Below are 12,181 nucleotides of genomic sequence, written 5' to 3'. Positions count from 1 at the left end.
TGCACACAGTGAAGTAACCTGACCTGGGTGACAGAGCGCGGTCCAGGGAGTCGGAGCATCTGAGTTCATTCAGTCATATTTATTGAGCGCTTACCGTGTGCAGAGCACTGTACTAAGCGCTTGGCACTGCACTAAAATCCTAATCCCAGCTCTGCCACTTGATCGACAGAGCTGCAAAAGCACCGCGGACCTGGAGAAAGAGCCCGGGCCTGGGAGAAATAAGACATGAGTTCTAATCCTGACTCTGCCGTTTGCCTGTGACCTTGGTGGGCAAGTCACTTCTCCGAGTCACAGTTTCCTCATCTGTAGGATGGGGATGGAATTCCCAGTTCTGCTGCCCTCCCAGACTGTGATCCCCATGAGGGATAGGGATTACGTCCCAGCTACTTACATTGCGGCTTCTCCAGTGCTTAGTGCAGTGTTCCAGACACACTAAGTGCTCAATAATTACCACAATTATTCCCTAGGAAATTTAGGGCTGAAGGAAACTCCTTTGTCCATGGTGGTTGAAAAGAGTGAATCCATATCTTTAAGCACCTCCCCCCCTTCCCAATGGATCAGGGAGAGATTTAAGTTCAGTATTCTGCTTCATCCTTCTTAATGTTTGAAAAAATTCTACTTGTTAATCACTTACTACATTCCAGGCACTGAACTATTCCCTGGACTAGATGCAAGCTAATCAGGTTGGACACATTCCTTGTCCCACATGGGGCTCGCTACCTTAATCCCCGTTTTACAGAGGAGGTAACTGAGGCCCGGAGAAGTGCAGTGACTTGCCCCAGGTCACACAGCAGACCCGTGGCCGAGCTAGGATTAGAACCCAAGTCCTTCTGCTTCCCAGGCCCGTGCTCTATCCACCAAGCCACGCTGCTTCACTTGATCCCAGCTCCGCCGCTTGTCAGCTGGGTGACTTTGGGCAAGTCACTTCACTTCTCTGTGCCTCAGTGACCTCATCTGTAAAATGGGGATTGATTGTGAGCCCCATATGGGGCAATCTGATCACTTTGTATCCTCCCCAGCGCTTAGAACAGTGCTTTGCACATAGCAAGTGCTTAACAAATACCAAAATTATTATTATTATTATCCAGAGCCTTCTCTCCTTCTGAAGATCCTCTGAACGGTGAGGGGCAGACATCTCAGAATGGGGTTAATGGACGGCTACATACATTCTCCAAGTACTAGAGGACATCTCAAGCCTCTATCATCATCATCAATCAATCAATCAATCAATCGTATTTATTGAGCGCTTACTGTGTGCAGAGCACTGTACTAAGCGCTTGGGAAGTACAAGTTGGCAACATATAGAGACAGTCCCTACCCAACAGTGGGCTCACAGTCTATCAGAAACAGAAGTTCAGTCATTAACAGGCAACATGGCTTAGAGGAAAGAGCCTGGATCTAGATATCAAAGGGTTCTAGTCCTGCTTCTGCCATTTGCTTTCTGTTTGACCTTGGGTAAGTCACTTAACTTCTCTTCCTCAGCTTCCTCAACTGTAAAACGGGGATTCAATACCTGTTCTCCCTCCTACTTAGATTGTGAGCCCTAGGTGGGACAGGGACTGTATCCAAAATGATTGACTCACATAATAATAATTTTGGTATTTGTTAAGCGCTTACTATGTGCCAAGCACTGTTCTAAGCGCTGGGATAGATACAAGGTTATCAGGTTGTCCCACGTGGGGCTCACAGTCTTAATCCCCACTTTCCAGATGAGGTAATTGAGGCACAGAGAAGTTAAGTGACATGCCCAAAGTCACACAGCTGACAAGTGGTGGAGCCAGGATTAGAACCCACGACTTCTGACTCTTAAGCCCATGCCACGCTGCTTCTCAGCATCTTGCCCAGCACTTAGAACAGTGGTTAACAAATACCGTAAAAAAATTTAAATTATATTTCAGGGGCCTGAAGTCCCTTATTATTGTCTGAGGTTTAGCCTTGGGTAAGTGAGTTGAGAATCTTTCCATTGATCACCTTTTTTTGAGTATTTGTTAAGGGCTTACTGTGTGTTAAGCACCATTCTAAGCAGTGGGGTAGATCAGATCAGAAAGAGTCCCTGTCCCACGTGGGGTTCGCAGAATAAGTAGGAGGATGTACAGGTATTGAATCCCCATTTCACAGATGAGGCCTAGAGAAGTGCAGCGACTTTCCCAAGTTCACACAACAACAGGCAAGTAGCAAAGCCAGAATTAGAACCCGAGTCTTCGAACTCCCAGGCCCGTATTCCTCTCACTAGGCCACGCTGTTCCTCTCATAAAATGCCACGATTTGAACCTTTAAAATTAAAGAACATCCAAGATCAATGTGATTTCGTAGATCAAACAATGGCCAGCCCTTTTCTCTGATCATACCTTTATTCTCTTTCCTGCCCATTCGTCACTGCGTCTTGGAAACCACGTAACCTTCTGCACTCTCCTTTGCCCATTGTTGCTCTTCAGATAGCGACGCTTTGAGCCATCGTCCTGAGAGAGAAATTTGGGCTATTGATCAATCGGTCGATGAGTGGTATTTATTGTGTGCAGAGCACTGTGCTAAGCACTTGGGAGGGGACAATGCAGTGTCCGCGTCCCCGGCCCAGTGGGCTCGGCCCCAAGCCTGGGACGTCTTTGACAGTCCAGGGTCTCGGGGCTTAAATAGATGGTGGGGCGGTCAGGGAGAGATGTTGCCTCACTGGATCTCCGCCCAGGGCCAATTCCGAAGCTCCGGAGTCTCAGGGGAACGTCCGGGAGGAATAGTCCCCGGGCTTCAATTAACCCCAGAGTCACAAGTCGGCTTACTCTCTCTGGAAGAACCAACTTGTGTTTTAGACGTCAGAGCTTTCCAAATCACGTCCCTGAGGAGAAGCAGCCCGCCCGGCGCTTCGGAGACGCGGCCCCGGGTCTCCAGACTCCGGGGCCGAAATCTCAGGTCTAAGCGCGGTGACGTTTTCCCGAATGCTGGAAGAAAGAACCAGGGCCTCTCCCTCTCACCTTCCCATCGGATGCAAGAGGTCCCCCGCTTCTAAGACGTGCGACGGCCGCTCGGCCAGATGGAAGGGGAAGGGAATTATCTGGGCCTCCTCAAGGGAGAAAGTGGATCAATCAATGAATCAATCAATCGTATTTATTGAGCACTTACTACGTGCAGAGCACCGAACTAAGCTCTTGGGAGAGGGCAATATAACACTATAACAGACACATTTCCTGTCCACAACGAACTTCCAGTCTGGAAGGGGAGACAGACATAAATATAAATAAATCAATTATAGATATATTACAGGTGCAGCAGAGGAGTGGCAGAGCGGGGATGAAAACCCAAGATTATTCTATTGGTAATTACGTTTACATCTCTCTCCCCTGTAAGTGTGTAAGCTACCTGTGGGAAGGTGACGCTAAGCACTTCCCGAGTGCTTAGCGCAGTCATTCATTCATTCAACCGTATTTATTGAGTGCTTACTGTGTGCAGAGCACTGTACTAAGCGCTTGGGAAGTACAAGTTGGCAACATATAGTGACGGTCCCTACCCAACAGTGGGTTCACAGTCTAGAAGGGGGAGACAGAGAACAAAACCAAACATATGAACAAATTAAAATAAATAGAATAAATATGTACAAATAAAATAAAGTCATTCATTCAACCGTATTTATTGAGCGCTTACTGTGTGCAGAGCACCGTACGAAGCACTTGGGAAGTACAAGTTGGCAACATATAGAGACGGTCCCTACCCCACAGTGGGCTCACAGTCTAGAAGGGGGAGACAGAGAACAAAACCAAACATATTAACAAAATAAAATAAATAGAATAAATATGTACAAATAAAATAAAGTCATTCATTCATTCATTCATTCAACCGTATTTATTGAGCGCTTACTGTGTGCAGAGCACCGTACGAAGCACTTGGGAAGTACAAGTTGGCAACAGATAGAGACGGTCCATACCCAACAGTTAGCTCACAGTCTAGAAGGGGGAGACAGAGAACAAAACCAAACATATGAACAAAATAAAATAAATAGAATAAATATGTCCAAATAAAATAACTAAATAAAGGCACTCGATAAATGCTCTTGCTACTGTGTAGAAAGCTGGCAGCATTTCAGCAAATAATCTATGGGTATGCTGGTCTTCAGAATACCACCTAACAATTTCAATTTGACCTCCAAGACCAATCTGCAAACCCACTTTTTATCATTAGTATTATGAGAAGGATGATAATAAACATCCATTAAGTGCTTGCTCTCTGCTAAGCGCTCTAACCGGGTCCCTGGACCTCCTAGTCTAAGAGAGAACAGTCATTTACATCATTATTCATTCATTCATTCATTCAATCGTATTTATTGAGCACTTACTGTGTGCAGGGCACTGTACTAAGCGCTTGGGAAGTACAAGTTGGCAACATATAGAGACGGTCCCTACCCAACAGCGGGCTCACATTAGCATCGTACTGTGTTGTGATACTAGCTCCCTCACACCTTCCACCCTACTGAAAGCCCACCTCCTCCAGGAGGCCTTCCCAGACTAAGCCCCCCTTTTCCTCTGCTCCCTCTCCCCTCCCCATCACCCCAACTCCCTCCTTCTGCTTTACCCCACCCCGCCCCGTGGCACTTGTGCATATACGTTCATCTTTATAATTATAATGCTATTTATTTCTACTCAGGATGTGTACACATCTATAATTCTTTTTATTGATAATGATGCTACTGATGCCCATTTACCTGTTTTGATGTCCGTCTCCCCCATTCTAGACTGCGAGCCCATTGTGGGCAGGGATTGTCTCTCCTTGTTGCCAACTTGTACTTCCCAAGCACTTAGTACAGTGCTCTGCACACAGTAAGCGCTCAATAAATACAATTGATTGATTGATTGACCCGTTTTCTAGCACTGGAGATCCACCTAGCAGGGGAAGCCGCAGTGCTTTTCTCCGATCACCTATGACCAAACTGACCGCTCACTCAACCGGCTTCTGCCTATATCATGAAGGGATATACTTGTACTTCCCAAGCGCTTAGTACAGTGTTCTGCACACAATAAGCGCTCAATAAATACGGATGAATGAATGAATGAATGGGTCCACTACACTCTCAGCTCCTTGAGGTCAGGGATTGGGTCTACTGACACTACTGTCCTCTCCCGAGCACTTAGTCACGTAGCACTCAATAGATAACACGGATTGATTGATTGTGCTTAATACAGTCAACCATTCCATCGTATTTCTTGAACTCCTACTATGTGCAGAGCACTGTACTAAGCGCTTGGGAGAGACACGTTCCCTGCAATCTAGAGGTTGATCTTACAGTCTAGAGCCTCTGCTCTGCACAGTTAATGCTCAACAGATACCACGGATTAATTAATTGCACTTAATACAGTGCTCTGCCCACAGCGAGAGCTTAATAGAAACCATTAATTGATTGACTGACTGATTGTGCTTAGTTCAGTGATATGTCCACAATTATCACTCAATAAATACCATGGATTGATTGATTGCTATTAGTAGAATTGTCTGGACATTAAGCCTTAGTAGATAACACAACTTGATTGCTTTTAGGTCTTGGGTTCTAATCCCGGCTCTGCCCGGCTCTGTCTTCTGTGTGATCTTGGGCAAATGGGGATCGAGACTGTGAGCCCCAGATGGGACAGGGACTGCGTCCAACCCAATTTGCTTGTAACCACCCCAGCGCTTAGTACAGTGTCTAGCATTCATTCATTCAATTCATTCCATCGTATTTATTGAGCGCTTACGGTGTGCAGAGCACTGTACTAAGCTCTTGGGAACTACAAGTTGGACACCGTAGGCACTTAACAAATGCCATAATAGTAATAGTAATAATGTGGTAATAGTAATAATACATAATAGTGTATTATTAATAAACACAGTGTTCTGCCCACAGTAAGTGCTCATTAGAGACCATGGATTGATTGACTGTATAAACCTGGGTATATCTGTAATTTATTTATTTATTTATTTGTTTGTTTATTTATTTATATTAATGTCTATCTCCCCCTCTAAAGTGACTCGTTGTGGACAGGAATGTGTCTGTTTGTTGTTATATTATACCCTCCCAACTGCTTAGTACAGTGCATTGCACACAATAAGAGCTCAGTAAATAGGCTTTTTTTTAAATGGCATTTATTAAGCGCTTACCATGTGCAAAGCACTGTTCTAAGCTCTGGGGAGGTTACAAGGTGATCAGGTTGTCCCGCGGCGGGGCTCACAGTCTTAATCCCCATTTTACAGACGAGGGAACTGAGGCCCAGAGAAGTGAGGTGGCGGGGTCAGGATTTGAACCCTTGACCTCTGACTCCAAAGCCTGCGCTCTTTCCACTGAGCCGCGCCGCTTCTCTGAACGAATGAATTGACTGCACTTACTACAGCGCTGTGCACGGAGCACTCGATAGAGACCACGGATTGACGGATGGATTGATCCAGAGGGAACCCGGACATCAGCGGGAAGAAGGGTTGAAACAACTCCGAGTTTGTTTCATTCCTTCTACCCAGGTGCTCTCCTTTATCCATTCATTCAATCGTATTTATTGAGCGCTTACTGTGTGCAGAGCACTGTACTAAGCGCTTATCTGGGTTTTATGTCATGGCTCACCCTCCAGAAAAGGTGGACTGGACTATTCAGTACAGGCAATACCTCCACCAGTTGCTTTCTTACTGACACCCCCAGAAAGAGAGAAAGCGAGAGAGAGAACCCCTGTACCCAGTGGGGAGGGGTTGGCAGGGGGTAGAGCTTTTCTTAGGCAAGAATCGAGTTGTATTGTCCCAAATCTGTTGTATTTTATTTTCCCTAGACAGTAAACTCATGTGGGTAGGGAATGTGTCTGTTGTATTGTTACATCGTACTCTCCCAAGCCCTTAGTAGAGTAGTCTGCACACAGAAAGCACTCAATAAATGCAATTGACTGACTGACTCTCTCGAGTGCGTAAGATAGCGCTCTTCCCCCGGTAAACGTTCAACAGATGCCACTGATTGATTGATTAATTGATTGATTAACGATCATCCACCGGTCTACGTTGGAGCCCATAGCCACAGTCCGCTGAGCCCGAGCCAAGTGGCGCCTGCTCCTTTCGGGGTTGGCTTTTTCACTGCCGAAAATTCTTCTTGCCCCACCGCAAGACGACACACTTTCCCAACACCTTGGTCAGAGCCCCCGACACCTCCCTGTTCCTCAGGCTGTAGATGAGGGGGTTCAGGGCGGGGGTGAGGAGCGTCCCGAACAGAGAGACACCCTGGTTCTGGTCGGGGGCGTGGGAGGGGCCGGGGGTCATGTAGATGAAGATCCCCGGGCCGAAGTAGAGGGTGACCACGGTGAGGTGGGAGGAGCAGGTGGTCAGAGCCTTCCTCCGGCCCTCCCTGGAGTCCATGCGCAGGACGGAGAGGAAGATGAGGGCGTAGGACGCCACGATGAGGCTCACCGGGACGAGGAGGAACCCGACGCCCGAAACCAACACCGCCATCTCGAACGCCGAGGTGTCCTCGCAGGCCAACTTCACCACGCTGGGCAGCTCGCAGAAGTACTGGTGGATCTCCCGGGAGCCGCAGACGGGGAGAGTCGCCGCGTAGACGGTGAGGACCAGGGAAGACAGCGTCCCCCCGATCCAGGACCCGCTGACCATCTGCAGGCAGACGCCGGGGCTCACGAGGACCGGGTAGCGCAGGGGGTGACAGACGGCCGCGTAGCGGTCGTAGGACATGAGGGTCAGGAGGAGGCACTCGGCAATCCCTATGGTCAGGTACAAGAACATCTGGATTCCACAGGCGACGCACGAGATGGTTCTCTTCCCCGAGAAGAAATCAGACGCGATCTTAGGGGTGGTGGTGGACGTCAAGGCCAAGTCCAAGAGAGACAGTTGGCTGAGCAGGAAGTACATGGGGATGTGGAGGCGGGAATCCACCCAAATCAGCAGGATCAAGACAGCGTTCGCGGTGAAGGCAGCGAGGTAGACCAGGAGGACGACGGAGACGAGGAAGCTGCGGTGCTGGAATTCCGGGAAGAGTCCCACGAGAATGAAACCTGTCATTCGTGTCTCATTGTCCCTCCACATTTCTCCCCTCGCCCGTTTAACCTGGAGGGAAAAACGATGTCGGCGTGAGCTCCGGTGAGTTGTTCCCAGATTTTATTTCAATTTATTTTATTTTAATTCTCCCTTGCGTTTGGATTTGTTCCCTCTATTCACCCCGCTCTCAGCCCCACAGCATATTTGAACGTATCCATAATTTATTCATTCATATTAATGCCTGTCTTCCCCTCTAGACTGTAAGCTTCTTGTGGGCAGGGACCGTGTCTACCAACTCTGTTATATTGCACTTTCTCAAGTGCTTAGTACAGTGTTCTGCACACAGTAAGCGTTCAGTGAATGTGACTGATTGATTTTATGGCATATCCAAGTTGCTAGATTGACACACCCCGGACTCTGACAGGGTTCAAGCATCTTTTTATGGTTTGTGTAGCCTAGTGGATAGAACTCGGGCCTGGGAATCCGAAGACCTGGGTTCTAATCCTGTCTCCACCATTTCTTTGCTGTGTGACCTTGGGCAAGTTACTTCGCTTCTCTACGCCTCAGTTTCATCATCTGTAAAAGGGGGATTCAATACCTTTTCTCCCTCCTACTTAGACTGTGAACCCCACGTGAGACAGGGACGGCGTCAAATCTGATTTACTTGTATCTACTCCAGTACTTAGTTCATTCATTCATTCACTCAACTGTATTTATTGAGCGCTTACTGCATGCTGAGCACTGTACTAAGCACTTGGGAAGTACAAATCGGCAACATATAGAGACGGTCCCTACTCAACAACTGGCTCACAGTCTATAAGGGGGAGACAGACAACAAAACAAAACAAGTAGACAGGTGTCGATACCATCAGAATAAATAGAATTATAGCTATATACACATCATTAAAAAAATAAATAGAGTAATAAATATGTAAAAATATACACAAGTGCTGTGGGGAGACGAAGCGGGTAGAGCAGAGGGAGCGAGGAGGAGGAGTGGAAAAGGGGGAGCTCAGTCTGGGAAAGCCTCCTGGAGGAGGTGAGCGCTCAGTAGGGCTTTGAAGGGAGGAAGAGAGCTAGTTTGGCAGATGTGAGGAGGGAGGGAATTCCAGGCCAGAGGTAGGATGAGGGCCAGGGGTTGATGGCGGGACAGGCAAGAACGAGGCCCAGAGAGGAGGTTAGCAGCACCAGAGGAGCGGAGTGTGCGGACTGGGCTGGAGAAGGAGAGAAGGGAGGTGAGGTAGAAGGGGGCGAGGTGATGGGGAGCTTTGAAGCCAAGAGTGAGGCGTTTTTGCTTCATTCAAAGGTTGATGGGCAACCACTGGAGATTTTTGAGGAGGGGAGTGACATGCCTAGAGTGTTTCTGTACTTAGTAGAGTACTTGGCCCATACAAAGCGCTTAACAAATACCACCATTATTATTAATTAAATTAGTAAATCAAATTTTTCTTGTGCTTTTTTTCTCACGGTACTTGTTGAAGACTTACTTTGTGCCCAACAGTGAATTCAGAACTGGTGGTAGATATAATAAAATCAGTTCGGACCCAATCCTGGTCCCACATGGACCTCGCTGTCTAAATAGGTTGGAATAGGATTGAATCCCCATTTTGCAGATGAGGAAAGTGAAGCACAGAGCTGCCAAGTGACTTGTCCAAGATCACACAGCAGACAGATGGCAGAGGCAGGATTAGAACCTACGTCTTCTGACTCCGAGGCCCGGGCTCTTTCCACTAGGCCACGCTGCTTCCTGTCTGACCTAAGGTTTAGAAATCACTTTGCTCAAGTCAAATTCCCCTGCCTAAATGAACGGTCAATCTCACACCATAATAAGTAAAAATTCTGGCATTTTTAAAGTCTTACTTCATGTCAAAAACTGTACTAAGCGCTGGGATAGATACAAGTAAATCAGGTTAGACGCCATCCTTATCTCCCATGGGGCTTCCAGTCCAAGTAGGAGGGGGAACAGATATTGAATCCCCAGTTTCCAGGTGAGGAAATGGAGGTGCCAAGAAGTGAAGTGACTTGTCCAAGGTCTCGCAGCAGAGAAATGGCAGAGGAGGGATTAGAGCCCACATCCTCTGGCTCTCAGCCCCGAGCTCTTTCCACCAGGCAATGCTTCTTGACCGGATATTCTCTACTTGTCCGTAGTCTCCCTCTTTGGTTAGGGGACCGGCTCAAAAAGCATATTGTTAGGACGGTGATATCCAAAGTCACTTTACCCAAGTTTCAAGTGGGTGTGCAGAGTTGCTAACGCAATTCTAGCCTTCAGGGTGACCTAGGAGAATTGCATTTAATAACCTAATTGAAACAGAGGTGGCACGGACTAGTGAAAAAGGCCCTGGGCCTGGGAATCTGAAGACCTGGGTTCTAATCCCAGGTCCACTCTTGCTTTCTGTATGGGCAAGTTGCTTCACTTCTCCGAGCCTCAGTTTCCTCCTCCATGAAACGGGGATTCAATTCCTGTTCTCCCTACTAATTAGACTGTGAGCCCCTTGTGGACCACGGACTTGTGTCTGATCTGGTTATATTGCATATACTCCAGCACTTAGCACAGTTCTCGGCCATAGTAAGTACTTGAGAAACTCCGCTATTACCATTATGTTTCTTTGTCCCTGCTGAGGAAAACCAGGGAAATGAACACATGAACTCTAAGTTATGAAAAGGTCTTCCCGTTCTCTTTTTCTTTTCAGGAGGGAAAAGCATCCCCCTGAACTCAAAAACCTTACGTCGTCATCATCACCAGTAGTAGTTACTGAGAACACTCTACTAAGCACTTAACATCTCATAGGACTGTGAGCCTATCCCACTTCAGTATCTGATCAATCAATCAATCAGTCAGCCCATCAGTGGTATTTATCAAGGACTTACTGGGTGCAAAATACTGTACTAAGCACTTGGGAAAGGAAAATACAACAGTGGTTGGTAGACACGTTTTTTTTTCCAACAGTGAGCCAATATACTCACATTGCAGCCACCCCTGTTCTAATTTCAGTGATGGGCACAATATCAAATACTCAGCAAATACCCCAACTACTCTTATTATTATTTTGCCACAATCCCTCTGGAAAAGGAACAGGATTGTATGTTAGGAATATACAATCTTCCTGAGGTAAACTCTCATACCCTCTGTCCACGGGAGAGAGAATTTGCTTCAAACTCCACCAGGAAAAGAAACGCTTCATGATCCCAGGACTTCTAGTTCACCATCATGTTCACGCTCCACCTACCAACTGACTTTGCATCCTAAATGCCCATTAATTTAATTTTAATTTTATGGTATTTTTAAGTGCTTACTAGGTACCAGGCACTGTGCTAAGTGCTGGGATAGACACAAGTTAGTCAGGTTGGCCACAGTCCCAAATAGGGCTCAGTCTTAATCCCTATTTTTAGATGAGATAACTGAGACACAGAAAAGTGAAGTGACTTACCCAAGGTCACACAGCAGATGTATCAGAGCCGGGATTAGAACCCAGATCCTCTATTTTAAGTGCTAGGTACTTACTAGGTACCAGGCACGGTACAAAGTGCTGAGATAGACACAAGTTAGTCAGGTTGGCCACAGTCCCTGTCCCAAATAGGGCTCAGTCTTAATCCCTATTTTTAGATGAGATAACTGAGACACAGAAAAGTGAAGTGACTTACCCAAGGTCACACAGCAGACGTATCAAAGCCGGAATTAGAACCCAGATGCTCTGACTCGTAGGCCTGGGCTCTTTCTGCTAGACCATGATGATTCTCTGTGAAAAGGAGCTGGAAGAGTAGGATGGATTGGTAGGTTAGAGAAGCGTCCTGGCCTAGTAGATAGAGCTCTGGCCCGGGAGTCGGAGGATCTGGGTTCTAATCTCTGCTCGGGCACTTGTTTGCTGTGCCACGGGTAAGTCGCTTCACTTTTTTGGGCCTCAGTTTCCTAATCTGTAAAATGGGGATTCAAAAGCCATTATCCCTCCCACTTGGACCAGGAACCCAATGTGGGGCAGGGACTGTGCCCATCATGATTAGCTCATCTCTACCGCAGTCCTTAGAACGGCGCTTGGCAGATAGTAAACGCTTAACAGATACCATGATCATCACAAAAATAATGAGGAGGAGGAGGAAGGACTGCTCTTGCTGGACAACGAATGGCATTCATTCCCTCTCTCTCCCTGTGCCTTCAACCCATGCCCTGGATGAGATGGCACATCACCAGCTGTTTCCATGGAAACTCACC

General features: G+C 47.1%; 1 protein-coding gene across 1 annotated transcript; it reads right to left on the bottom strand.

Moving 5' to 3' along the window:
• Positions 1-7,059: 7,059 nt before the first annotated feature.
• LOC119948754 (olfactory receptor 2AG2-like) lies at positions 7,060-8,022 on the bottom strand. Its single transcript, XM_038770252.1, has one exon. It carries the CDS (start codon positions 8,020-8,022, stop codon positions 7,060-7,062), a length of 963 nt encoding a protein of 320 aa, XP_038626180.1.
• Positions 8,023-12,181: the final 4,159 nt, after the last annotated feature.

The sequence above is a fragment of the Tachyglossus aculeatus genome, chromosome X3, assembly GCF_015852505.1.
Source record: "Tachyglossus aculeatus isolate mTacAcu1 chromosome X3, mTacAcu1.pri, whole genome shotgun sequence".
Lineage (NCBI taxonomy): Eukaryota > Metazoa > Chordata > Mammalia > Monotremata > Tachyglossidae > Tachyglossus > Tachyglossus aculeatus.
Note: the sequence above shows the minus strand (reverse complement) of the source record. Positions and strands in the feature narration are given on the sequence as shown.

Excerpts from the sequence above, each read along its gene's own strand:
- LOC119948754 (XM_038770252.1), bottom strand. The coding sequence starts at position 8,022 with ATGTGGAGGGACAATGAGACACGAATGACAGGTTTCATTCTCGTGGGA.